This window comes from Momordica charantia, assembly GCF_013281855.1.
Source record: "Momordica charantia cultivar OHB3-1 chromosome 6 unlocalized genomic scaffold, Mcharantia_2.0 BLBB01000006.1, whole genome shotgun sequence".
NCBI lineage: Eukaryota > Viridiplantae > Streptophyta > Magnoliopsida > Cucurbitales > Cucurbitaceae > Momordica > Momordica charantia.
The window spans coordinates 2,243,872-2,270,271 of NW_028275164.1; the positions used below are offsets into that span (position 1 = coordinate 2,243,872).

Sequence of the window (26,400 nt, forward strand, 5' to 3'; positions counted from 1 at the left end):
CTTATGCAATAATTTTAGAACAACAATTACGTGCCGCTAATAAAAATTTTAAAGTTTTTTAATTATAAAAAATTAGAAAAATATCTATTTTACACGTTTCTTTCTTTTACTGATAAAAAACTTAATGGTAACCAGGCACAATGGAAACGTTTCTCATTACCATTAATCACCACAAATCTGAGCGACAACGTTTTTTCTTAAGCATCATTTTGGTTACGTCAAAATTCTTAAACAGCAACAATATTTTATCGTTTCTACAAATTTTTTAGAAACCCTTAATGCAATGTATAGTATGTTTGTTTGTTTTTTTTATAATATTAATATACAGGGAAAATAAAGGCATAATGACAAAGGGTACATTTCTGAACAGTTTTCAATTTTTTTAAAAAAAATTACTGATCTGCTAAACAGAATTTTTTTGAAGGGAAACACACCAACAGATGGCTTATTTTTTGAGATTTAGAAGACTAAAATGGTGATAAAAGTTTTGATGAAAATCAAAGAACAAGGGAGGAGGACAGATAGCTCCAATCAATAATATCTGAAAATTCCCCCATTAATTCCATTCCTCATTACTACTTGATCATAAACTAAGCACAAGCAACAAATGTAACTGAGACATCTATTTGAGAAAAGTACAGGCAAGAAACAAGAAGACGTATACTACTAGAGATGTAAGTAGTTCCAGCGACCATGTCGGTTGCAGTAGAACCGAAGGAATACTTGGACCGACCAAAGAACCGCATACCCAACCGGTCACAAGAGAACCAAGTCTGCAAAACAGCAAAGAGAGAGAGAGCAGATGAGTAACTGGGTTTTTGTTCAAAGATATGAAATGAAAACAGCAGTTTGTAAAGGTTTTACCCAATGATAGAAGCCCGAGCCAAGCTTTTAGTTTTCTCATTTAGAAAATATATGCAAGCCGCCAAGGACACTGCAACCTGCATTGATGGATATACCATGTTTAATTGGAGATGTCAATTGTCAATGCCCTAAAACTTCTCTACAATATCCTAAAATGATGCAGATATTATTAAATGTTAAAACTGGTGAAGGGGAATCAAGTGCAATTTTAGTAATTTTTGATATCACAGCATACAAATGGTATCTTACCACAAAAATACCTCAATACTCACAAGTCAGCATCCATCATCTTTTTCTGACCATCATTAAATTTTTGACAAGGAAGAGAGATTGGCAGAAAACTAAATATCTTTTACATTCTTCAAGAAACTTGATAGTCAACGCAAAGATAAGCACTTTAAGTACTCATCATCTCACGATTATCTAAATCAAAGAATGGGAAGAAAGAAGAAAAAAGTGAAATAATTCGAAAAACACTTGACTAAACAGAAAGAGCAACAAAGCTAAGATAAACTCCTGCATCTTGATCACTTATTGAATATGATATAATATATAAACCCAATTCAAAGTTCACAGCATACATTCAAAGGTTGAATTCTGTCGAAAGGATTAGTGGATTAACAAGCCAAGCATAGCAGAGCCTTTATCTTAAATCCATAAAGCACAAGAATATATACAGTTCAGGAAAAATTCAAATTAGTAATCTATAATTCTTCTTCAAAAATCCTGTGCACCCATCTTCATCCGAAAGTATTCTCTTTAATACCAAATCTTGCAAAACATAGCAGAACTAACTCAAAACATTATTTTCCCTTGATGATAATCTAGATTCAGAATTTGAATTCAAAGAAGCTACAATCACTGTCACAAAAAGGATAACTAGAGGAGAGGATAGACTACAATGTTATAGTGGCCGGTGAAGATGAAATTATAACCATGAACTCTCTCTGCTTTCCCCCTTTCTCCTATCCTTAAGGTTATTAATGATTATCATTAATGTCTGGAGGAATTGTTGACATGATAAGGGAATAAGCATCCACTTTATGGCATAATTCCATGTACCCTTTCTTCATTTACCACTCTAACATACATAACACAGTTACGATTCTATAGCCTTTGATTACTTCAAAACGGAGACACCCTTATCGAGGCCAATGAAGACATTGTAACAGTCGAAGAAGCTAAAATAACCATGATTCCATGAAGTTGCTAAAAAGAAACAAATATGTTTACTGGAGGAATAATGAACTGACCTGAAAAGCAGGTCCACCTTCAGCAGAGTTCATAATGCTCCAGCCAGCCATAAATGCAAAAAGAAATAATCTTCGGAAAATAACATCGGTCGGAGGAAGTTCCACAAAATTGAGCAAGTTCTTAATCCATGGCGGTGATTCCTCTACTTGCTTCTTCAACCTGGTTTTCAAATTAATCTTTGTCTTTTTTCTATGCTGGAAGCTTGCCATCAATATTTTCTCAAAAGCAGCTTCTATAGATTCCTCACTTCTCTCATGACCAGAATACTGCTGTAAAAGAAAATTCCGTGCACTCCAAATTTCTTCCTCCGAAGCAGCAGTACTAACACCAAGGCGTTTATATGGGTCCCAAACACGAATTCGAGGGAACTTTGTGACATTACCTGTAATGAATTAAGGACGAATAGCATTAACAATACAATAGCAGCCATGAAAAACAAAGAATGTTTTCAAGACCGGAAAAAACGGGAATTCAACACCCAAGCTATATAATCAAGGTAACTATATCAAATATAATGTCACATTAATTTCTAGAAACTAAGAAAACCCCAAGTTCTTACAATCACATCATTTTTAAAGAGAGAAGCAGACTGAAGGGAAGCAATTCAAGCAGCAATGATCAATCAATACGACGCTGTCTGGGCTCCAGACAATTGATCATAAAACGGGAATTCAACACCCAAAACCAAAATATTCATTCTTCCCAACTTACAATTTATATCCTATAGCAACATAGTGAACCACGCAATTCAACTTTCTGCCGCAGGAGTTAACAGAGGATGGGGAAGCCCCATATTACACTAAGCACGCACAATCAAAATTGCTTCGAGAATTAAGAGAAAAGATTATAGAAGGTACCTTCATACGGTGTATCCAAAACACACTTGGGGGTTTTAAACAACACACCAAATGGCTTGCCCTTCACCCTATTAACGCGACCAGACCTGGAAAACAACAGAAACGCACCACACAAATAAGCCATAACTCGTTAAATTCCCAAGTTGAAGAAACAATAGAGAGAGGAATTTACAGCTTTTGGCCGAGGAAAGGGGCCGCCAAATCGAGGTTAGTTAGCGAAACGGAAGCCATTGTTGCTGTTCTTCAGAGATAGAGAGAGAACGCAGAGGAAGTAAAACGAAACCCTAATTTAAGGGTTTCATGGAGAGCATGAGGGATGGAGGTGAAAACCCAGAAATGGATTTTGTGAAATGCGGGCGACTGGAGAATGGGAGGGAGGAGAACCAGAAGATGCGCTTTGTGCTTTTCTAGCTCGGTACTCACCCACCACACATAATACGTCGTCGTTTGCCAGAGATGATTTCAATGGAAAATTGCTAGCTACTATTACCATAGTCCCCAGTTTACTCCTTGTTACGACTGTATTCACAATATTTTGGGGTCCCTTCCTTTTATTTATTGTGTAGTATAGGGAATTTTTTCGAAATTGTTATCTAGGTTAAAATACTATTTTCATCTATATATTTATTTTATTTACTGCATTTCTAAAATGTTCGCTTTTGTCCTTGTACTTTTAAAAAGTGATCATTTTAGTCCTTCATTTTTTAAATTTTAACACAAATTTTACACATAACAAAAATCCTTTAATATCATAGTTACATTTCAAAAAATATATTAAATATAGCGTTGGATTGAAATTATGATTAAAAAAAATAAAATTAAATAACCAAAATGATCATTTTTAAAAAGTACAATAACCAAAGCAAATAATAAAAAATAAAATGAATCAAAATTAAAAGCATAGAGACCAAAACTGAGACTAAAGGAGTATTTTTGACATTTTATTTATTTTCATTTTAGAAAAATTTAACATATTAAAAATTTTCATTCTTTTCCAATATAATATAGATGTGATTTTTGTTAGGTATTTTAAATTATGTTGATTATGTTAATGTAGCATTTTAAGTTTAAAAAATTGGCTTTGATTTTTATAATTTTGTTTAAAAGTCTCTCTCTCTTTCATATTACAAGGGTGAATAAAACTATTTATTGGTTACTAACTTTTATCTTTTCTTAATTATTTTGAATTTGCTTTTTACTGGTTCAATTTTTTAAATTAATTACAAAGTTATATCTTAAGATACGAGAATTATTATAAACTATTATTTATCCTTTTTCATCCAAATACGGAGAACATTGAAATCTCAGAAAAAAAAAAAATTGTCTTGCTCCCAACGAGTTCTTTTTTTTCATAATATAAAATTTTTGTTTCTATCATCTTAGACTCGTTCGGATCAAGAACCGGTCATAAATTATTTAGATAGTTCGGTTTATTCGAGAAGAGACACAATAGTCTCTAAAGTAAAATAACATCTTTATCTTCATAGACCGTTTGCTTACTCTTAAAGTGCTTCTCATCGGTATGCAATTCAGAGCTTTGTTTTGTGTTCAATAGCAAGTTGTTGCCTCAATACCCTTCTCATAACCTTATTTGTTGCAGTCCTTGGAAGGGAAGGATAAGGAACGACACGGTGAACCTGTCGAACATATCACATGAAGTAAACTCATCACCACTAATTATTCTTTAATCGAAAGGAAAATACTTACCTACACACCTGTTAGTAGGAATTCTTACTAACTTTATGATGTGACGAATTTTTATTGGTTAGAAAATTTTAGTAGAATAAGAAATAGACGAATTAAAATACGCCACATTAAGAAGTTAGCAAGAGCTCGTACGGGGTGGCAAGCTAAGCATTTTCCAAATGAGCTTAGTAGAAATCCTACCCTGAATAATGGATTGAGGTTCTTCTGCAGAGCTGAATTGAAAGACAGCTTCAACTTATCTAAATCTGGGCTAGTATCACTGGGATTCTTGAATACAACTGTAACCACCAATTGTTCGGGGCCACCACCATGTGGCGGTACCCCGATGGCAGCTGTTTCAAGAATGCTTTCATCAACCGTATTGCAGATTCGTTCAATCTCGACTGAACTCACCTGCATGAAAAGGATAAATCGTGTTATGAGCTAAATACATTTGGAACTAGAAGACTATACCAGAACATATGAACTGATGACCTGAGAATAAGTATATTACAGATCGTGGTTAGATCTGATCAATCTAAAAATAACTCAACTAGTCAAGATACCAATATGTAGCTTCTCTAAAATTCAGACGACCGAATCCCAACGTCACCCCACTCATTGCTGTACCAAAAAAAAAAAAAAAAAAAAGATAAAAGAACCCTCCGGTTGCATCTGCATACTTGGGGTCTCTATACCAGCTAGCTATAAGGCGGCGGTTTTGATATTGTCCTAATCAATATTTTGTGTATTTGCAATAAAGTAAATTTCATTCAGGGCGAGGGGCAGCGCCAAAAGTTTGTCTAATATGTCAGATTACGTAAACCTGACATTAAAAGATAGCATTCATCCTCTGAAGCAGATTTTAATTTCCTTTCTTGGTACTTCGCAAATATTCGTGGAGATTTAACATTTTATTCGGAAAATCCAACCATTCTCCTTTGGCTTTCAATATAATTTTAAATTACGAAAAATATTTAGTTCTGAAAGCAGGCATCAGATTTAGCTTCCTGCAACAACCAAACAAACAGAACCACAATCTCTATGGCTCCATCATTTTAGAGGCTATTTTATCAACAACAATGTCAAAGTTTCTTTTTCCAATGTCATGACCTTAGCTGTTAGCATTGAGTCTCAGCCAAAAAATTATATTTACGGTTTACCATAAGAAGCTGAAATAAAATTACCTTTATGCCTCCAAGATTCATTGTATCGTCTGCACGACCATGTGCCCGATAATATGCTCTAGGAGAACGCTCAAACAAATCTCCGTGCCGCCTCAATATCTGATAAGGGAGTTTCGTGGTAATGGTAAAATTTAAGAGCAAGATGCATATCTCAAGCATGAAGGGACATCAGAAAACTTGCTTACCATTCCATTCCAACGGGGCATTCCCTTAAAATAGACATCATAATGGTCAGCATTCAAGAGACTACTTGAAGCTCCAAACATGAAAGGTCCGAGAGCCAATTCACCGATTCCTGGCATACTTTGCGGCTACAGAGGGAAAGAATAAGGGGTGACATATCACAGCACCATCATTGTTTTTCTTTTTAATATGAATAGGATGCCTTTTAATGAATCAAAAGCAAGGAGATGTGATGAATGAGAAACAAAGGAAAACTGAAAAATGAAATCTTTCTTTAGAACAAAAAAGAAGAAAGGTAGTATGTTATAAGTCTCTTTTTTATTAACATATACAAATTCTCCCCCACTTGAAACTAATCAGCCCACGCTGGAAATGAAGAGTTGATCGGTTCTTACAATAGGAGAATCATCATTGCCGAGAATAAAGAGACTGCATCCCATAGCTGGTGCGCTAAAAGCAGCCAATGCCTGAGCCTGTAACAGTGACCCTGTAACAAATCCACCACCAATCTCTGTCCCACCACAATATTCAATGATAGGCTTATAGCAAGCCCTTCCCATTAGCCATAGGTATTCATCTATGCTAGATGCTTCACCAGTGGAGGCAAAACAACTAAAAGTTGTAACAGAAAAAGTGAGAAAATCGAACAATTAAAACTGACCTATGATGACAATTTTAATCTTGAAGTTCATAGGCATAAGGATTCTATATAAACAACATAAACAGATGGAGAGTAAATCTTAAGCTCACCGGATGGAAGACCAGTCATAACCAGATGTGCAGTTTGTACTTTTCCATGATCGGACAATACTTGGAATCACCCCAAGCATTGTTACTTTAGCATCCTAAGGAGAACAGAGATCATGAGACTGACAAAAAGAATATAAATAAAGAAATTAAACACCAATTGACTAAATTAAAGGCATATGAAAGGCCAAGATGAGGCAATTAGAGGGAAAAAAGGGTCTGAAACAAGGAGCAAATTAGCATAAATCTAAATTTATCCAAATTTAAGTAGCTTTTGATTTTCAGTATCCTTCTAAATCTATCTAAAGCCTCAAATAACATCCATCCTTTATTTCATTACCAATTGACATTTTTTATAACATTACCGACCGATATATTTATTCATTAAAAACTACCATTGAAGGTTCAAACTGGCTGCTTCACAAAATAACTTGTGTATTAGGTTTACAGTTTGATATGATGTTTACCTGTACAAATTTAACAAATCCTGAACTAAGTGGCGATCCATTGTATAATGCCATGGAAGCCCTGTTTAATAATGAAGCATAAACTAGCCATGGACCCATCATCCACCCAAGATTAGTGGGCCAAGCCACAACATCACCATGACGAATGTCCATGTGGCACCATGCATCTGCTGCAGCTTTCAAGGGTGTTACAAGTGTCCATGGAATTGCTTTTGGCTCTCCTGAACAAGAAACAAACACAATTAGGCCTATAAGCATGAGATCGACAAATACTATGGTTGTTAGCAATTATTCTAGTCTAGTATTATAAGATGATAATTTAGACGCTCATTTTATTCGTGTCATCAATTTTGTCCCAGGGATAAGATTCCCTTTCTTCTCACGTAGTTTATCAGAGAATAGCTGACACCAAATCTATCCATTATGAATTACATGTTGGGTGAAGAGAAGATTCTTTTGATCAGGCTGCTGATTTCATACACTTCCTAAGGTTGAAAAGTCATGCTGGGAACATAAATCTGGAAAATTTAAGCTTTCAACGGCCAAGTAAACCACATTCAAGGCGAAAAAAGTTCTCTTAGGTTATCAGTTCCATTATTTTCAAAATTCGACCTACTTTAAAAGACAAAATCCATCATCGAAGACTGACAGTCTACAATAAAGGATATTTGATGTTTGTTGAGTGACTTGAATGAACAAGTTAGATTGTTCATGGCAGGGAAAAGAAAAGAAGGCAGAAAATAGCAAAAGTTTGATATTCACAATAATAATGTGTATCTCACATAACTGGCTAGGGCCCTCCTCTATGTTAGAACAAATAGTTTGACCTGCTGTGAATTATCCTTATTGAACTATAATTCCTTATAACATAATAGACTATCCCATGGAACACTCGTAAATTGAAATGAACTTCTAAGTTGGCTGGCAGTGTAGATGAACAAAGACGCTTATGGACAGAGTTACAAATGGACTATGCCTTTTTTTTTTAAAATAATTAGTGGGTGTCTGAGTTAGTTCGAGTGTAATTCGTCTAATCTCATGGGACAATCCTATGAGCCTTTAACTTTTAGCATAAAATGTCTTCAGCACAGACATAATGAGAACGTGGTTGTAATAATTTTTTATATAGAAAAAAATAATAGTAATAATAATAATAAAGAACAGAGAGCGATGAAGCTAAAGTCCAAGTACTGAATTAACCTGTAGTTCCAGATGAAAAAAGAATATTTGTAAATGATTCCCCTGATTTTTCCACAGCAGAAAATTCCACTCCTCTGCAAGAACCATATTAGAAATTTAAATATACAATGAAGATTTTAGTAATACCCAACATTGATCAACAGAAATCAAATACCACTTGGATCATTCAATGGATACGTGAGTCGGTCCTATAGAATTTTTACAGAATAGGCAGTTCATGGAGAAAGAAAGATTCTAACGCAAGTAATTTAAAGAATGCTGATGCAAAATTGCAACGGGGATAGAGAAAGGTGATATCGCCCCTTCATTCTTCAAGGCTTCTTAAGCTCGGGCCAGAAATCATGCCTATTCAAATGTACAATCTAGATGTAATGAAACATCTACCTCTAAAATTTCTTTATATGGTTTCTTTTCCTTCAATAAAATCTAGATGTATGAAATGTTTGATGTTTTTGTTGCCTGCAAGTGTAAGCATAATTTAGAAAACAAGTTTGTGGGCAGGTTTAATTACAGTAGTTTAGTATGATTTCAGCATGCTCTTGAAGATATAAATACAAAAATACAACAGCTGAACAAGAAATTTTTGTGCATTTCCATAATTTTTTAAAATATTTAATTTGGATGCTTTCCACTGACCTAAACATGTTAAGATGCAATACGAGACCTCCTTGAACATACTATAGCAAGCAGTGGACACATCATGATACAGAGGGGAGAACAGACTACAGAGGACACCAAATTTTAAGAAACTCAACTATTAAATGTTTGAGTCAGATCGGAATAATAGGTTCAAATGGGTAAAGAACTTGAACATGACAAGTATAAATAAGAAACATATCATCAAGTAAACTTAAACACGCAGAATAGCGCATACTTCAAATCTTTTACTCTCTCCAGAAAGGCATGCCAAGAAATATCACTGTCTCGTAATTTCATGCTAAAACCAGTGCTGTTGGTGGGAATTACGATTGCAAGAGGTGACTGAGCATCTATGATTCGACTGCAATGTTGATTACACGAGCATTTCAGTGTTCAGGGAAAGCAAAAAGACCCAGTTCTTAACTCCATGAAGAAGAAAATGTGACCTCACCTATACAAGGGTATGCTTTTATCCCCACGAATGATAAGATCCTGAAGTTTGAAGGTAAGAAGATTTTAATAGAAAAAATGAATAAAGAGATAAAACTGAGTACAGGATGATAATTACGTAAAAAAAAAAAAGGGATGTCATAGGATACTTTGATAAAGTGAAATGTAGCTCAGGGACTAAAAAAACAGGGTAAAAATTTTGAATGTCAGAAAGAACCGGTAGATGGTAAAAATAGTCATAGAACTATATCAGCAAAGTTGATAACCTCAGATGGAGGAGGAAAATAAATATACACAACATGATAGTATATCACAATATCAAGTCATAACAGTTCAGCAAACAAGCAAGCCTCTGTTTTATGCAGCATTTGACTAACCATGACTGGTTCAGCATAGTAGGTGCTCTAAATTCAATTCAATCAAATAGGAAAAAGCTGCGTGAAGTAGGGAAAAGTTTAAAAGCAAAGAGACAGAAAAAATCCACACAGGAAATTTCTCCTCTGAAAATTTTCTCGGGTATCCAACCCTCTTCATCTTGTGGGATTATGAAATCCCTCAATACACAAGCCATAAAATTCCATGAGAGAGATCTGAATAGTCCATGCCTCATACAAGGAAACTCTTTGTTGTGTTAGCTAGCATGTTTGATTGGTTTAATAGTGTGCTACATAGGTATTTTTTGTACCAATTGAACAAAATTAATAAAAAGAAACCCACTGAAAATTACAACCAGCTCAAACTTTTCATATTCAACATTGGAGATAATAGACCACGAGAACTAACCATTTCAAGACTTGCTGCATCTTTTTCCAAAAGAAGAGTTGTACTTACCTGAGTAAATATAGCTTTTGCTTTTGATATATTGAGTCTTGTGGATATTTCACGTGCAGCAAAACTATCAGCTATGGAGACAACCACATGACCAGCCAGAACTATAGCAAGATAGATGACCACAGCATTTACATTCATTGGCATGTCAATTGCTATTGCAGTTCCTTTCTCGAAACCTATTGAGTTGAGAGCATGTGCAACTAACCTACAAATTTTAATACCGATATAATTATTTCATGAAAAAGGACATTTAATGATATGCTGGGTTTTGCAAAACATGAGCCAAACATCACTTAAAAATCATTATTGCAATATTTACGTAGTGCAGGACATATTAGCATGAAAAACTCTTCCAATAAATTGAGGAATTAAACATATTGACTTGCAACTAAATCTACTTTGCTAGCATCTGTCTCATTCAACTGCAAATCGTAAATGTTTCACTAATAAGATCATAAAAAAGGCACGTTTTAGAACTTAAAATTTAAGGCAATGGTAAAACTTTTAGGGATGTCTAAGTCTGAAGTGAAGATGCAGTCTTCATGAGATACTTCTGAGAGGAGAATGTGGGAGGTAATGCTAAGGTGCACTATATGCTTGAATATGTACAATAAAACAAAGGCTGTCACCCATCTGATATTCAATACTTACATTCTAAAAACTCTGATAAGGAATATGCTAGCCTGTTATCATGAAAATTGAGAGTTAATAAGATCGATAATGGATAGTAATATACCAAACCTCTGCACGCAATTCTCTAAGCGTCAATCTCTTCACAGGCAGATTATCACATCCTTCATCACGCCATATGATTGCTACATCATCCAAACTCCTGTTCTCATTTATAGATAAGCAATCCTTAGCTGGATTAAAAACTGCTCCAGGAAGCCATTGACCACCAGGGCTTCGAAATTGGCTTTCTGGAGAATCATTCATTTGCAAGATACAGTTTGGAGGTTTAGAAAATGTTATATGCATCTCATCTAGCACAGTTCTCCAATAGACCTGCCAAACAGAAGACAGGAAAATGTTGCATCTTCTGAATTACAATTTTAATCCGAACATTTTAAGAAAAAAAGATGGATTACAAACTTGAATCCAAAACTGGCAGTACCTCAGGGTTTGAGACTGAAAACTCCTGGAAAGAGGAGAAGCTCGAAAATGGGTCTCTATAATTTGACCCCAAAAACTCCTTCCCTCGCCTCTCTAATAGCTGGCCAACATTTGTGAAAACTGCATTCTCCCTAATTATACAGATGCATCAAATGAGACTTCACAATATTTTTTTGCTAGTAATCTGAGAAGAGAAAAGTTTGCACAAATCTTAACATCCCACATGATATTATTACTACTATAATGTTTTTTAATATAGCTAGTTCAAAGATTTCAAAAAAGCAACCCAGTCTTTTATTAGCCCCATAGCAGAACAGAAGTAGCAAAAGAGCATCCACGCACATATAGTGTCGTGGAAAGAAGCTCCTCGGGAGCCATCTCGATCGAAAATAAAATTTGTTTGCAAGTAGATACACAAAACGCATAGGAGACTCGCCATCTTTACATTATTACATTAAACCAGTTCGTTCTAGTTCACCTTAGACGATACCCCCTCTTACAAGTTTCAGACAAGCACATCCACAACCATCTACATGTCAACCTTCGAGTTGCCGTACCAAAACTAAACATTGTTTTCCAGTCCAATACACCTGTTAATTAACTCGATATTACTCAATCCATAAGCTGAAACAGCCATCGGAAACACGCATACGAAAGCTAATCGACATAATTCAGCACATAGCGCTCTAAAAAATCAACAGGTTAATTGAGAAAGTGAAAGTATTCAGAGGAACTCACGGCTCGGGCATCCAAGCCGGCGGGTCAGGACCATAGTGTTTGAAACAGCCGTAATACATCATCTGGTGGAAGGAGAAGGGAAGGTCGGGGCTGAGGACACGCTTGGAGATATGGCGCCAAGTCTCAGGCGTGCCATTGCCGTAGCTACGGATTATTTCGCTGAGAAGTCCATGGAGTTTCTCAGCAACTTCAGAAGCAATTCCGAGAGCTTCGATTTCAATCGCAGTGATGGAGTCCAGAGCTTTGTATTCCATCGGAGATTTCACTCACAGAGATACAGAAACATGTCACGCATGAAGATGATTTCAGCCTCACCTGAAATCGAATACTTCGACTACTTTAAAACTGGACAGACATGACAATAAAAGTTTACCATAAACCAGAATTTTGGAGTGGTGTTTACGCTTCGATTGGGCTAAAAATTGATAACTAAAAAGATGGTTGGTTTATTACATACGTAAATCGAATCGAATAATTGAATTCAATTTTTTCTCAATTTCGAGCATATTGGATCTTATCTTATCCTATTCATTTTATAGCTATAAAATAATCCTTTAAATTATTGAACTCCTTTGATACAAAAAAAAAAAAAAAAATTATTGAATTCGTTGTACCGAACTTATAATAAGAGTATTTTTAATTCTAAACTTAGCACAGTTGAAAATAAGGAGTGCAATTCAAATAATAAAAATTCTAAAAATAACATTTTTATGTTCAAGTGTTTTTATATTTTGAATTTGAAAGTTCAAAATGCATAATTACATTAAGAAATATAAAATTTTTGATAAACATGGTCCCATTTTTTAAAACTAAAAAATGTAAAATATATAATATTATAAAATAATAATTATACAAAATTTTTAACATATATGTTGATAAATCAATTGATATTATTTTAAATTTAACTAAATACTCAGTGTCAATACTAGCGTAGCTCAACGGTGATTGATATATGTCTCAGATATTTAATTTCCAAACCTACTACCAAATACATATTTGAAAACGTTAGAAACATATTTGAATTCCTTACTTTTAGATTTCGGTTTATAGGTCACCAACAACGCATCTTTAGGTATCCATGAATTGAATTTTCAACAATGTATTTTTTTTTTCCTTTTTTTTTTTGACACTTAACCATGTATGCTTTTTTTTTTCTCTCAACAAGATAACCATGTATGCTGAACTAGAAACTTCATCGTTGTTTTTTAAACTTCAAAGTAGTTAATAATTATTTTTACTATTTTTTTTTACGGCAATAAACTTCATCGTTGTTTTTTAAAAATAATATTTTTCATATTTATATCATCTATACCCAATATTCAGATCTATATAACTTTGTACTTATTTTTAACCTTTTGCAACTCATATTTACGAATATATCAACAGATATTAGTTTATTTGAATATTAAAAGTTCTAGAAAAAAAATTAGAGATGTCACATAAAATTTATATGAATTTGTTTGAAATTAAGCCATTGGGTTATTAAAGGTATAAACTATTATATTTAACATAGGCATTAATATAAAAATAAATAGCAATGAATGTCAATAGATTTATTTTTTATGTTTGTTATGTGAAAATTAAATTTTCAATTTTTTTTTATTTTTATATTTATTTTTTGATATTTATTATTTTACAAAAATGATAAAATAATATTTTTATTTATACTTCTAAAAACCTGAAAACAAGAATAAGAAATAAGAAATTTGAATTCATTGTTTCTAAAATCTCGTCCACTTGGAGATGGTCATGTGACACTGTGGTATCACCAAACATGAAATTCTGTATTTATGAAATTGTGAATAAAAAAATGTGACGAGAATTCTCAACTCGAAATGTAGAGGGGAAAATTCATCAACCTAACTTCAAACTTGGTTTCCGATATAGAATGAAGTCACGATGAAAGTCAGCAAGAGACTCTACATTTGCTGGACGGCCAGTATTATTGATGGGAGTGTAGGAGAAAGGAACGGGGTCTCGAATTCCCGATAACATGACACTTTTGAAGATATCATCTTCACGCTTCGGGCCCGAAGCGTTACCAAACAAGTTCTTAAAACCTAAAATTTAAATTATTTATTAAGGAGCCTAATTTGCATGAGAAGAGACTCGAGAGTTGCTGTCATCTTATTTTGCTAACTCATAAACCGGCCTAGGAAGATCTGCAATTCAGAGCTTTGTTCTACGTTCAACTGCAAGTTGCTGTCTCAATATCCTTCGCATAACCTTATTTGTTGCAGTCCTTGGAAGGGAAGGATATGGAACCACACGATGGACCTGTTCATATGGAACCACACGATGAACTTACTTTCTAAAAGAATACAATGGTAAATGAACTTGGCAGAAATCCTACCCTGAATAATGGATTGAGGTTCTTCTGCAGAGATGAATTGAAACACAGCTTTAACTTATCTAAATCTGGGCTAGTTTCACCAGGATTCTTTAACACGACTGCTATCACCAACTGTTCGGGGCCACCGCCAAGTGGCGGTACCCCGATGGCAGCTGTTTCAAGGATGCTGTCATCAATTGTATTGCAGATGCGCTCAATCTCAACCGAACTCACCTGCATGGAAATGATGACAAATGGTGATGTGAACCAAATTTTTTGTTGGTTGAGATTTGAAATCTGCATGAGGTGAGTTCAAAAGACAGCAACACTATCAACAAAAAACAATAGCATGGTTGGTCAATGGCACTATTTTGGAGGACTTGGAAGATTATATCAGAAGATATGAACTGATGACCAGAGAATAAATTTTATACAAATCCGAAAACGTAGAAGGCCCTAATATCTCGATTTCGATACAGAAGGAAGTATGGTCTACTTCGGTTGCAAGTTAATTCAGGGCCCTATGTCAAGCACCATCAGCTTGTGGAGATCTTACCCTTCTTTGGAAAATTAAAGTTGCAAAAATGCTTTTTTGATATTCACATCTGATAGGCCTCCGATTACAAAGAGATAGAGTAGGAGGAAGGTTAAGAGATGAATAGGGTAGAGAGGAATTATATTGTGGGACCAAGTTTATTACGGGGCATTTTGGGAAGTAAATGAGTTTGTTATACACCCTGCTGCTAGTTAGAGGGGGGCATCTTTTTGGTAGAATTTCCTTATTGTAAGGGTGTTGGTAGTAGAGAGGGAGATCTCATCTCCCTCAGCCCTGTAATTTACTCTAATACATAAATAATAGAAGCAAATTATATCAACGCCCTGTCCCAATATCACTTGTCCAAATAATTTTTGGATTCCATTAAATGTTTATTTTGAAAACAGGCCTTTGGTTTAGCTTCCCACAACAACCAAACAAATAGAACCACAATCTCTATGGCTCCATTTTAGAGGCTATTTTTTCAACAACAATGTCAAACCTCCTTTTTCCCATGTCATGACCATAGCATGTTAGCATTGAGCCTCAGCCAAAAGATTATCTCTTCACCATGAGAAGCGGAAATAAAATTACCTTAATGCCTCCAAGATTCATTGCATCATCTGCACGGCCATGTGCTCGATAATATCCTCGAGGAGAACGTTCAAACACATCCCCATGCCTTCTCAGTACCTGTTAGGGGAATTATGTGGTAACATTGAAGTTAAAGACGAAGTACAGAAGGTGCATCAGAAAACTTGCCTACCATTCCATTCCAATGGGGCATTCCCTTAAAATAGATATCATAATGGTCCGCATTCAAGAGAGTACTCGAAGCTCCAAACAGGAAAGGTCCGAGTGCCAATTCACCGATTCCTGGCATATTTTGTGGCTATGGAGGGAGGAAGAAGAAGGGCAAAGTAAATGGTATGTTAGAGAACTTAAGTTAACAATTTTCAACATTCAAACCCTTTAATTTGATGCATGGCCATTGAGAGAACTAGCAAAGAAAAATCTAGAAGCTTCATATTGTTCAAACACGAATCAGATGCTAAAGAATGTACGAGAATCAAGGGAGAACTGAAGAAGGAAATTTTTCTTTATAAACTCTTTATTAACATATGCAAATTCTTTGCAACTCAACTCTATCTACATTAATCAGCCCACGCTGCAAATGAAGAGTTGGATCGATTCTTACAATAGGAAAACCATCATTGCCGAGAATAAAAAGACTGCACCCCATAGCTGGTGTGCTAAAAGCAGCCAATGCCTGAGGCTGTAACAGTGACCCTGTAATAAATCCACCACCAATCTCTGTCCCACCACAAATTTCAATGACAGGCTTATAGCAAGCTCTTCCCATTAGCCACAGGTTTTCATCTACGTTAGATGCTTCACCAGTGGAGGCAAAACAACTAGAATTTGCAACGGAAGAATGGAGAAAATTGAACGATTAAAAGTGACCTAAAATAGTGACATTTTTAATATTGAAGCTTAAAGATGCAAGGGACTTATAAAGACAACATAAACACATTGAAAGTAAGAGTCTTAAGCTCACCGAATGGAAGACCAATCATAACCAGATGTGCAGTTTGTACTTTTCCATGATCGGACAATACTTGGAATTACCCCAAGCATTGTTACTTTAGCATCCTACAGAGAACAGAGAACAGAGATCATGAGAATGTGTGAATTGCAAAAATGATATGACAAAAAGTCATATTGAAGGTCAAGATGAATTAATTAAAGAGAAATAAGGGTCTGAAACATGGAGCAAAATTAGCATACATCTTAAAATTATCCAAATTAATTTTTTTTTTAATTTTCCTAACTATCCTTCTAAATTACCTAAAGCCAAATAGCCTCCGTTTATAATGCCATTACCAATGATATTCTCTTCTCTTTTTTTTTTTTTTTTTTTTTTTTTTATATATATAAGAAACGTTACCAACTGATGTAATTATTAAATAAAAACTACTATTAAAAGTTTAAAATAGCTTCTTCACAAAATAACTTTCTAAGATGGTAAAAAATTTATATCTAATAAGAATTTATATAGAATATTTAATAAACTAACAATTATAATATTTAGAAACAGACTAAAATTCTTAAAGAAAGCACCATTGTAAATTTTATTCAGAATATTGCAAAAGCATTTTGAACTAATTTGATTCAAGAACACAATAAATTTGAAACGAATAAATTGAAAAAGAAAATTAGGAAAAAAAATGTGATAACGCTTTATAAGAGGTTAACCTGTACAAATTTAACGAATCCAGAACCAAGTGGGGATCCATTGTATAATGCCATTGAAGCGCTGTTTAACAATGAAGCATAAACTAACCAGGGACCCATCATCCACCCAAGATTAGTGGGCCAAGCAACAACATCACCTTTATGAATATCCATGTAGCACCATGCATCGGCTGCAGCTTTCAAAGGTGTTACAAGGGTCCATGGAATTGCTTTTGGCTCTCCTGACCAAAAAACGTTACACGATTAAACATAAAACTTAAAAGCATGAGAATGAATGTTCATGTGCACCATGCACCGGCTGAACCATTAGATCCACCTTCATAGCATGATTTATCAATGACAAAAGACGTTGGCCATGTTTGAATATCTGTTCCTTGAGCCATTATTGTTTGTGATTCTTTACGAGTTCAATGTTTTTAAGTGTCTCCAAAAGACTTTCTTTTATATAGTTAAATTAAATAAGTCACATACCTAATTGAAAGTTTCAATTTCTTTTGTTACATCTAACTGGTGAGTTGAATTTGAGTTCTTGGACGGACTTGAATGGATTTTGCAGACTTGAGCAAAGCAACCTAGGGCAAGCCATATTTTAAGCTTTATGCCCCGAATTAAAAACTTTCTAAGTACTAGGAAGAGGATGACACTCCTCAGCACCCAAGAGTCTAAAATCTGTTCATTGCCTAACAAAAAAATAGCCAACCTATAAAAGTAAAACCACTCTGACTTATCACAAGCCAAGGATGTTACAAAAGAAATCAATGAAGAAGTATTTTTGGGATTTGGGTTTTCTACTTTTCTTTTAAAAAATTAATGAAAACAAGGTTGTAACGATTTTTGTATAGTCAATTTCACCTTCCTTGTCCATGGTTTTCCTTCTATTATTGAAGGTCCATCACAAAATTCATGCTGTTTGGTAATTGCAATTTCTTTGATATTTTTGCAAGAAAAGATCCAAGTTTACAACCAACGCAAGTTGGTCATTTCCACGGTTTTGCTTGGAGGTTTATATAGTGAAAGAAAATCTCTCTGAACTTCTGTTTGTTTAGCTTCATGTCACGGTATTTGATTTAGAGAACACACGAGAGTTCTGAAGAATCTAATCGTTTATATGATAGAACTTAAGTGAGAATCCCCATGTGCTGAAAACTTGAAGCCTTTACGGGATAGATCTTTTGCTCTTCTATATGGTAAATGGGATGATGTACGGTAGTTTAAAGAAGTTTGTTCTGTTTCTAATTAGGTCAGAAACAGCTTAACCTCAGACTTCCCTTCACAATTTTTACATTTCAGCATATATTATTGCATTCTGAATCCAAATAAAATAAAACATTTTGCCAAGGAAACCTCAAATGCACAAGCATAGACATTAAATAATAGAGATCATTAGGCAAAATACCAAATTCTGAAATAACCTGTAGTTCCAGATGAGAAAAGAATATTTGTAAATGATTCGGCTGCTTGTTCCACAGCAGCAAATTCCACTCCTCTGCAAGAATCATATAGAAAATTTAAAATATACCAATGGCATAAGATTTAACAAAACCAACATTAATCAATATATATCACATCACGTTGAATCATTCAATGTATACACGGGTTCTATAGAATCTTTAGAGAATATATAGTTGATGGAGAACTCAACTAATGAATTTAAAGAATGCTGGCGAAAAATTGCAAACATGGACGGAGAAGAGATGATACGTCCCCTTTAACTCTTGAAAGTTTGTATCACAGGCTTGTTTAGCCCGGGCCAGAATCTTGCTTATAAAATTATGTTATTAACTAGAGGTAGCGAAATGTTTGTTCTTTTCAATGCAAGTGTAATCATTACTTAAACAAGCTTCTAGACTGGTTCAACTATTATATTATTGAAGAACACGCTGTAGTTAATAACTACCGTACTTTGGACGGGGTCAGAGAAAACCAATCCGAATCTGATTCGTCCGGTTCTTTTAAATTATGGTTTCGTCAAACCGTCACATCCGTGATATTTAATAAAACCAAAAAATGGAACCGAACTGAACATGTAAAAAAGATTGTCCCTTTTTAGTCCTTCAATTTTGAGGGTTTAACAGAACATAAATTTTCCAATAGATATATAACCCGCCACCCCACGCTACCCAGCCTTCCTCTCCCCTCAGCCCAACTGCCTCCTCGCATCCCCATGACCAGCCGGCAGCCGACATAGCCCCAGTCTCTACTAATTTCTGACCCACGTTTAGATCATATTTCCCCTTCAACTCTTGAAAGCCGTCCCACGCCGATGTCACCCTTCTTCTCTTTTAGACTCTCTCTCTGGTGCCCTACCTCTCCTCTTTCGCTGCAGCCGCCCCACACGACGCCACCTGTCTTTTCCTATCCCCATTTTTCTTCTCTTCGATTTCATCTCTCACCAGACGCTAACAACTGAGGTGTCTGCTCTCCGCCTTCGTCGCTGGATATAGAAAAAGTAAGTTTTTCGCTCACTTTTTCACGAATCGAATGGCTAGGCTAGGTCAAACATTTTACGAGAAAAGAGAGCCTTTCCAGAAAAAGAAAAAAAAAGGAAGGATTCTTTCAGTTTAGGGCAGCTGAAAACCGAAAGGTTCAGCCGGGATCCAGTTCTGGCCAAAGCCGGACCGAACCAAACCGTTATCAAATTAATACGTACGAGACGGTACAACGGCAACGGCTCAACCAGAATTTTATTATTATTATTATTATTATTATTATTTTCAGATAGGTGCCAATCAATTGCGCTGAATTTCTCTTTCTTTGCATTTTGAGAATATTTTTAAATATTTAATCTGGATTTAGTTCCAGTGACCAAATCGTGTTAAGATATAAGTAAGAGACCTCCTTGAACTTAATGCAGCATCGTCATAAAGAGGACATAATTTGTATACTCATTTTGATAATCATTATGTTTTTAATTTTATTTGTATTTTTAAATCATGCTTTAATCTCACATAGATCTTTGGAGAAAAACACCCCTCAATCCATAGCCAAATTTTAAAAACAAAATAAGTTTCTAAATTTTTTTTCTTCAAAACTTGGCTTTAGATTTTGAAAAAGTAGATAATAAAACAAAAAAAATACATATATGAAAGTGGTATTTTTAAGCTAAATTTCCCAAAACAGTCTACCTGAAATAAAATGATTATCAAATGGATGAAATAAAATGATTATCAAATGGAAGCTAAAAATATTCGATCATTAAGAGCCGAACTACGAACAAAAAGTTCTTGGGTAAAGAACCTGAAAATAGACAAGTATAATTAAGAAACCTAGTCAACTTACCTCAAATCTTCGACTCTCTCCAGAAATGCATGCCAAGAAATATCTTCATCTCGCAATTTCCTGCTGAAACCAGTGCTCCTGCTGGGGATTACAATTGCCATAGGTGACTGAGCATCTACGACTCGACTGCAATGTTGAACCAATTACAGGAGTATTTCAGTGAGGGGCCACATATTTAACTCGATGGAGAAGGTAATGCAACCTCACCTGTACAAGGGTATGCTTTTATCCCCACGAATAATAAGATCCTGAACTTCGCAGCAGGCAAGAAGGTTATAATCGAAAAAATTAAATAAAGAGATATAAAACTGAGTATAGGATGATAATAACATAAAGAACATAGATGTTAAAGGATTTTTTAATCGAATGAAATGTAACTCAAGGAAACAAAACCGATTAGATATTCTGAACGTAGAGAGAACAGATAGATGGTAAAATATTCATAGTATGAATCATAACAGTTTATTAAACGAGCTCTCCAAAAACGACACATGTTAATTTTTATTGTTGATCAAGGGAAAAGGTAAGTAAAATCATTGCACAAGCTAAATCCTCTGTTTTATTAAGCATTTGACTTATTGTGCTTTGCTAAACATAGTATGGATTCTAAATTCATTACATCAGGTAGGAAAGGGCGTGTGAAATAGGGAAGCTTAAGCAGTTTGTAAAAAACAAAAAGTAAATTGGGGATTAAGCCATATAATTCCAGATATATTTGTTAAGATTCCATCCCCCAAAGGAGGATCTCTTTGTTGTGTTAGCTAACATGTTAAATTGATTTAACAGTGCTACATATGTACTGTTTGTATCAATTGAACAGAACTCATTAAAAGAAACAAACTGAAATTTCAACCAGCTCAAACTTTCCACGTTCAGCATTTGAGACAATAAACCACGGAAATTAAACCATTTCAAGACTTGGTCATCTCTTTTCTAAAGGAGAGTTGTACTTACCTGAGTAAATATAGCTTTTGCTTTTGATATATCGAGTCTTGTGGATATTTCACGTGCAGAAAAACTATCAGCTATGGAGACAACCACATGACCAGCCAGAACTATACCAAGATAGATGACCACAGCATTTACATTCATTGGCATGTCAATTGCTATTGCAGTTCCTTTCTCAAAACCTATTGAGTTGAGAGCATGTGCAATTAACCTACAATGTTTAATCCCTCAGTTATTTTATGAGAAAGAACCTTAACCGATACGCGAGTATTACAATTTATGAATCAAATCTCACTTAAAAACCACTAGTCCCACCAAAAAAAAAAAAAAGAAAAATTAAATGCTAAAATTTCCCCTCTGCAGTGCATTTGGGCATGAAAAACTCTTCCACTAAATTGAGGAATTAAACAGATTGACTTACAACTAAATCTACTTCGCTAGCATCTCCAAAATCCCACTATCACCAAACGTAAAATTCATAAATGCTTCACTAAAAGGGTAATGAGAAAGGGTATTTGAGTCTGAAGTGAAGATGCCCCATGAGATACTTCTCGCCGGGATTGGGAATGAGAGAGGGAATGCTAAGATGCAGTATACGCTTAATATGTACAATAAAAACTCTCAACTTGCTGATATTAGTACTTAGATTCTAAAAACTCTGAATCTCTGATAAGAAAAATGCTAGGCTGTAATCATGGAAAACAGGAGATGACATGGACAGTAATATACCAAACATCTGTGCGCAGTTCTCCAAGTGTCAATCTTTTCACGGGCAGATTATCACATCCTTCATCACGCCAAATGATTGCCACATCATCCAGACTCCTGTTCTCGTTTAAAGATAAACAATCCTTGGCTGGATTAAAAACTGCTCCAGGAAGCCATTGACCGCCAGGGCTTGAAAATTGGCTTTCTGTAGAATCATTCATTTGCAAGATACAATGTGGAGGTTTAGAAAATGTTATGTGCATCTCGTCTAGCATAGTTCTCCAATAGACCTTGCAAACAGAAGACAGCAAAACGTAGCATCTTCTGAATTACAATTTTATTCCAAACAATTTAATAAAAAAAAGTTGGATTACTAACTCGATTTCAAAACCAGTAGTACCTCGGGGTTTGAGACTGAAAACTCCTGGAAAGAGGAGAAGCTCGATAAGGGGTCTCTATAATTTGACCCCAAAAACTCCTTCCCTCGCCTCTTTAATAGCTGGCCAACATTTGTGAAAACTGCATTCTCCCTAATTATGCAGAAGCATCAAATATGATTTCACAGTACTTTTTGCTAATAATCTGAGTAGAGAAAAGTTTGCAGGAATCTGAACATCCCACATGATTTTATTTGCTGCTAGTTCAAAAATTAAATTAAACAAGCCAATCCTTGATTCACCTTAGACGATATACTCTCCTAAGTTCATTAGAGCACAACTATCCACATATCAAACTTTGCATTGCAGTACCAAAAATAAACATCGTTTTCGAGTCCAATCTACCTCTTAATCCGATATTACCCAATCCATACGCTAAAATTGAAATAACCATTGAAAACATAAAGCCAACCAGAAGCATTCAGCACATAGCTCTCTCGAAAACCAATAACTTATTTGAGAAAGTGAAAGTATTGAGAGGAACTCACGGCTCGGGAATCCAAGCAGGCGGATCAGGACCGTAATGTTTGTAACAGCCGTAATACATCATCTGGTGGAAGGAGAAGGGAAGGTCAGGGCTGAGGACACGCTTCGAGATATGGCGCCAAGTCTCAGGCGTGCCATTGCCGTGGCTACGGATGATTTCGCTGAGAAGTCCATGGAGTTTCTCGGCAACTTCAGAAGCAACCCCGAGAGCTTCGATGTCGATAACAGTAATGGAGTCCAAAGTTTTGTAATCCATCGGCGATTTCGCTGGCGGCAAACTCACAGAGATTGAGAGAGCTAACTGTTAAAAAAGGGTGAAGGTTTCATCATTCATTTCACCACTTGAACATGAATATTTACAACTCGAACTCGGAGTCGCGCATGTGAAATTGAAATACTTCAACAAAATTTATGAAAGAAGTGACGATAAACGTCACCTTGAACCAGAAATTTTGAGCGATTTCATTCGATTTTTAGACCAAATCGAAAATAATTTGTCAATTGAGATTTATTTTTTGGGCTCTACTTTTGTAGCTTATCTTGTACTTTTTAGAAAGCTCCCCCATGTTCAGAAATTTTTACTACATAACATGATCTTATAAGAATTTTAGAAGGATGTCGTAACTTTGTATTTTTTTTTTTCAAATATTGCATTAGATCTTGTTTACCCGAAGAAATGGAAATCTGAAGATCAATCGATGAGAATGACATTTCTTCATGCTGTTTACCAGAAATTTTCTAAAATCGGAATCAGAAATCTTTGATACTATTTACTAAAAGGAATTGGAATTGGAATCTATTTACTAAAAGGAATTGGAATTGGAAACGATTACTAATATACCTCTTTTTTTTTATAACTAATAATTTCTAAGATTTAATTATTTATTTAATAATATTTAATGTTATTTAAAATTATTTCTTATTAGTATAATCATAATTTAATATGACATTATTAAATTTTATTATTCTAATATTTAATAATAATAATAATTAATAATAACATAGTAAAATTAAATAATTAAATAATTAAATATAAATTTCAAATACCTTCATGTATTTGTAATTAATTTAAAAGTACATTATATTATTTAATAGCAATAAATTTTATTTTATATTGAAAGTTTAAAATATCTTCATACTTAGATATTATTATTACGTATAAATCATGCTCATGACAAAACCAATAAGTAAACATAGAAGTTTGATTAAAAAAACGTAAACATAAAAGTTTGTAAAAAAAAAAAAGAGCACCTATCTTTTTAACTTACTATTTATTCTCCTCTCCATTTAGGGTGAAAAACAGTCAAGTCATGTGATCTTGGTAACCTTAAAAAGTTGTAAATTAGATAGTCCACCTATCTTTTTTAACTCATCAGTCAGTTGGTCTTGTATATTAGCTACTTGTCTATCATTTGGAATATAAGCCCATCAAACTTTGGTGCTACTTTTTTGCCACAGAATTTTCCATACATTTGATACGATGACTCAATCCATCAGTTTTGCATGCTTTCCTTTTACAACCTTTACTTGAAATTTTATCTGTGAAATTGGGTTGAGGTTGAGATTGAGACTGAGAGAATGATGTCCCTTCATCGTCAAACGGATTGAATTTGTCATTTTAAGTGTCAAAATGTATGTCGGAACTATTGATATCCACGCGGGAACCATGATGTTGAGTTAGCATCCTCCAATCTAATTTCTTCTTCTTCATCTTCAACAATACCTACATGTTGACGAGTGACACGATCTTTTCCAAATATTTCTCCCAAAGCATAATAGTCAGGAAAATTTTTTTCATATAAACCACCAGTATCCTGATGAGCCTACAAGTAAAACAATATAACTTATTTGAATATTTGAATTAAATATAGAATCTAAAATTTTACTACTTTTACCTACCTTAACCCATTCATCATATGCACTTCTTCACGTTGTAATGTCATGACTGCACAGATCAATCAGCAATCCATATTTCAATCTCGGATTAGAAAGCTTTAAGTCGTGAGATCAAAGTATGGAAAGCATGATTTCAGGTAATGAGGTAAGCATTGTTTTGGATCCTTCGGCTTCATTATAAAAGTTTGTAACGTATTCTTAGAATGGACAGTTCTATGTGACAGATGAATCTCATTTTCAGTTCAATTCAGGTAAAATCTGACTGTTGAATCGGTTTGCTTCAGACTAAGGAATTGGAGATGAACAGAGCTGTTTTGCTCCAATAAACGGGCAACTAATGAAACCCAAAAGAAGTGCAAGTGGCCCAATATAAACCAACTCTGATCCCTTTCTGTATGTCTTTTAGGCCAACATTTGAACCAAAGTGGGCCACGAATATAACATCACTTGGTAACTCGTTCCTTTTGTAGCCCCAATTTTAATCTACATGTTGCTGGGACCTTTACTACTACACATGCCCAACTTTGTAAAATTGGATTTCATTTCTTAGATAATGAGATCAATAAAAAAACACTTAAAATGGTAGATTGATAATGTGAAAATATTTTATAAATCTCTGTATGCTCAGCCAATCAAATGATTGTTGCACTTTTACATTCACACATTAAGGTTGCTTATTTTTGTTACTTTTCCATTAAATATGGCTTCAAAAGTGATGAATAAGAGCATGTTGTAGGGAGACATTCAGTAGGTGACAAAGACAGAAAACAGGTGAAGAAAGCAGGTGAAGATGAGCACAAAGTCAGAAAACAACACCAGGGTCCTGTCTGTTTTTGGGTTTTTGAGGTGGGAGTTTTGTCTGCAAGCAGTTGGAATTATACTCTCAAGGTATTTTTCTGAATTAACAACAATTAATTACTATAATCATTCATCTTAACCCTATATACCTTGTCAGTCTCCTTATTTGCTTTGGAGCTTTCTCCAACTACTTGAACTATAATATTGATCAACCACAGCTCATCAACTTGGCAAGTTGTAAAAGTTTTCCAACCAATTTCCTCTCTCTCTCTCTCTCTCTCTCTCTCTCTCTCTCTCTCTCTCTCTCTCTCTCTCTCTCTCTCTCTCTCTCTCTCTCTCTCTCTCTCTCTCTCTCTCTCTCTCTCTCTCTCGGACCATGCCAGAGACCTTCTTTATCAGCATTTTTGTCATGCTTGAAGTTTTCTCCTCTCATTTCTGTTTCTACACTATGAAATAAGTGAACAAATTTACCCATGTTGATAAATAATTAAAATAACTGAGTACTATTT

The 26,400-nt window shown here is 34.7% G+C and overlaps 3 protein-coding genes across 5 annotated transcripts; all 3 read right to left on the minus strand.

Annotated features, from left to right (window-relative positions):
- Positions 1 to 535: 535 nt before the first annotated feature.
- CDF1 (cell growth defect factor-like protein (DUF3353)) lies at positions 536 to 3,384 on the minus strand. Its single transcript, XM_022279812.2, has 5 exons — positions 3,148 to 3,384; positions 2,976 to 3,061; positions 2,118 to 2,500; positions 865 to 941; positions 536 to 773 (listed from the first exon to the last, which is right to left on the minus strand). Exons 1-5 carry the CDS (start codon positions 3,204 to 3,206, stop codon positions 623 to 625), a joined length of 756 nt encoding a protein of 251 aa, XP_022135504.1. The 5' UTR covers positions 3,207 to 3,384; the 3' UTR covers positions 536 to 622.
- An 832-nt stretch (positions 3,385 to 4,216) lies between these two features.
- Positions 4,217 to 12,684, minus strand: AAE17 (acyl-activating enzyme 17). Of its 2 annotated transcripts, XM_088125807.1 has the most exons (15): positions 12,217 to 12,403; positions 11,957 to 12,068; positions 11,480 to 11,609; positions 11,102 to 11,370; positions 10,366 to 10,570; positions 9,536 to 9,576; positions 9,320 to 9,445; positions 8,446 to 8,519; positions 7,246 to 7,466; positions 6,782 to 6,876; positions 6,427 to 6,643; positions 6,034 to 6,159; positions 5,849 to 5,947; positions 4,863 to 5,075; positions 4,217 to 4,612 (listed from the first exon to the last, which is right to left on the minus strand). In XM_088125807.1, the coding sequence occupies exons 1-15, from the start codon at positions 12,248 to 12,250 to the stop codon at positions 4,505 to 4,507; spliced, it is 2,070 nt and encodes a 689-aa protein (XP_087981933.1). In that variant the 5' UTR covers positions 12,251 to 12,403; the 3' UTR covers positions 4,217 to 4,504. The 2 variants fall into 2 exon arrangements, with proteins under 2 accessions (XP_087981933.1, XP_022135245.1); XM_022279553.2 differs by lacking the exon at positions 11,957 to 12,068 and having other exon boundaries at positions 12,217 to 12,684.
- Positions 12,685 to 13,981: 1,297 nt separating this feature from the next.
- LOC111007256 (putative acyl-activating enzyme 17, peroxisomal) lies at positions 13,982 to 23,718 on the minus strand. 2 transcript variants are annotated; one of them, XM_088125809.1, is made up of 14 exons: positions 23,200 to 23,718; positions 22,675 to 22,804; positions 22,296 to 22,564; positions 21,573 to 21,777; positions 20,826 to 20,866; positions 20,619 to 20,744; positions 18,752 to 18,825; positions 17,340 to 17,557; positions 16,642 to 16,736; positions 16,282 to 16,498; positions 15,850 to 15,975; positions 15,678 to 15,776; positions 14,570 to 14,782; positions 13,982 to 14,493 (listed from the first exon to the last, which is right to left on the minus strand). In XM_088125809.1, the coding sequence occupies exons 1-14, from the start codon at positions 23,451 to 23,453 to the stop codon at positions 14,386 to 14,388; spliced, it is 2,175 nt and encodes a 724-aa protein (XP_087981935.1). In that variant the 5' UTR covers positions 23,454 to 23,718; the 3' UTR covers positions 13,982 to 14,385. The 2 variants fall into 2 exon arrangements, with proteins under 2 accessions (XP_087981935.1, XP_022135246.1); XM_022279554.2 differs by having other exon boundaries at positions 17,340 to 17,560; positions 23,200 to 23,717.
- Positions 23,719 to 26,400: the final 2,682 nt, after the last annotated feature.

Coding starts and splice junctions, on each gene's coding strand:
- CDF1 (XM_022279812.2), bottom strand. CDS start 3,206: ATGGCTTCCGTTTCGCTAACTAACCTCGATTTGGCGGCCCCTTTCCTC. Junction 942..2,117: donor AAGGTGGACCTGCTTTTCAG/GTCAGTTCATTA, acceptor CCATCAATGCAG/GTTGCAGTGTCCTTGGCGGC. Junction 774..864: donor GCTCGGGCTTCTATCATTGG/GTAAAACCTTTA, acceptor GCTGTTTTGCAG/ACTTGGTTCTCTTGTGACCG.
- AAE17 (XM_022279553.2), bottom strand. CDS start 12,470: ATGGAATACAAAGCTCTGGACTCCATCACTGCGATTGAAATCGAAGCT. Junction 8,520..9,319: donor GAGAGAGTAAAAGATTTGAA/GTATGCGCTATT, acceptor TGGTTCTTGCAG/AGGAGTGGAATTTTCTGCTG. Junction 7,467..8,445: donor TTTTTCATCTGGAACTACAG/GTTAATTCAGTA, acceptor TTTCTTGTTCAG/GAGAGCCAAAAGCAATTCCA.
- LOC111007256 (XM_022279554.2), bottom strand. CDS start 23,453: ATGGATTACAAAACTTTGGACTCCATTACTGTTATCGACATCGAAGCT. Junction 20,745..20,825: donor AAAAGCATACCCTTGTACAG/GTGAGGTTGCAT, acceptor TCAACATTGCAG/TCGAGTCGTAGATGCTCAGT. Junction 14,494..14,569: donor ACCTCAATCCATTATTCAGG/GTAGGATTTCTG, acceptor CCATATGAACAG/GTCCATCGTGTGGTTCCATA.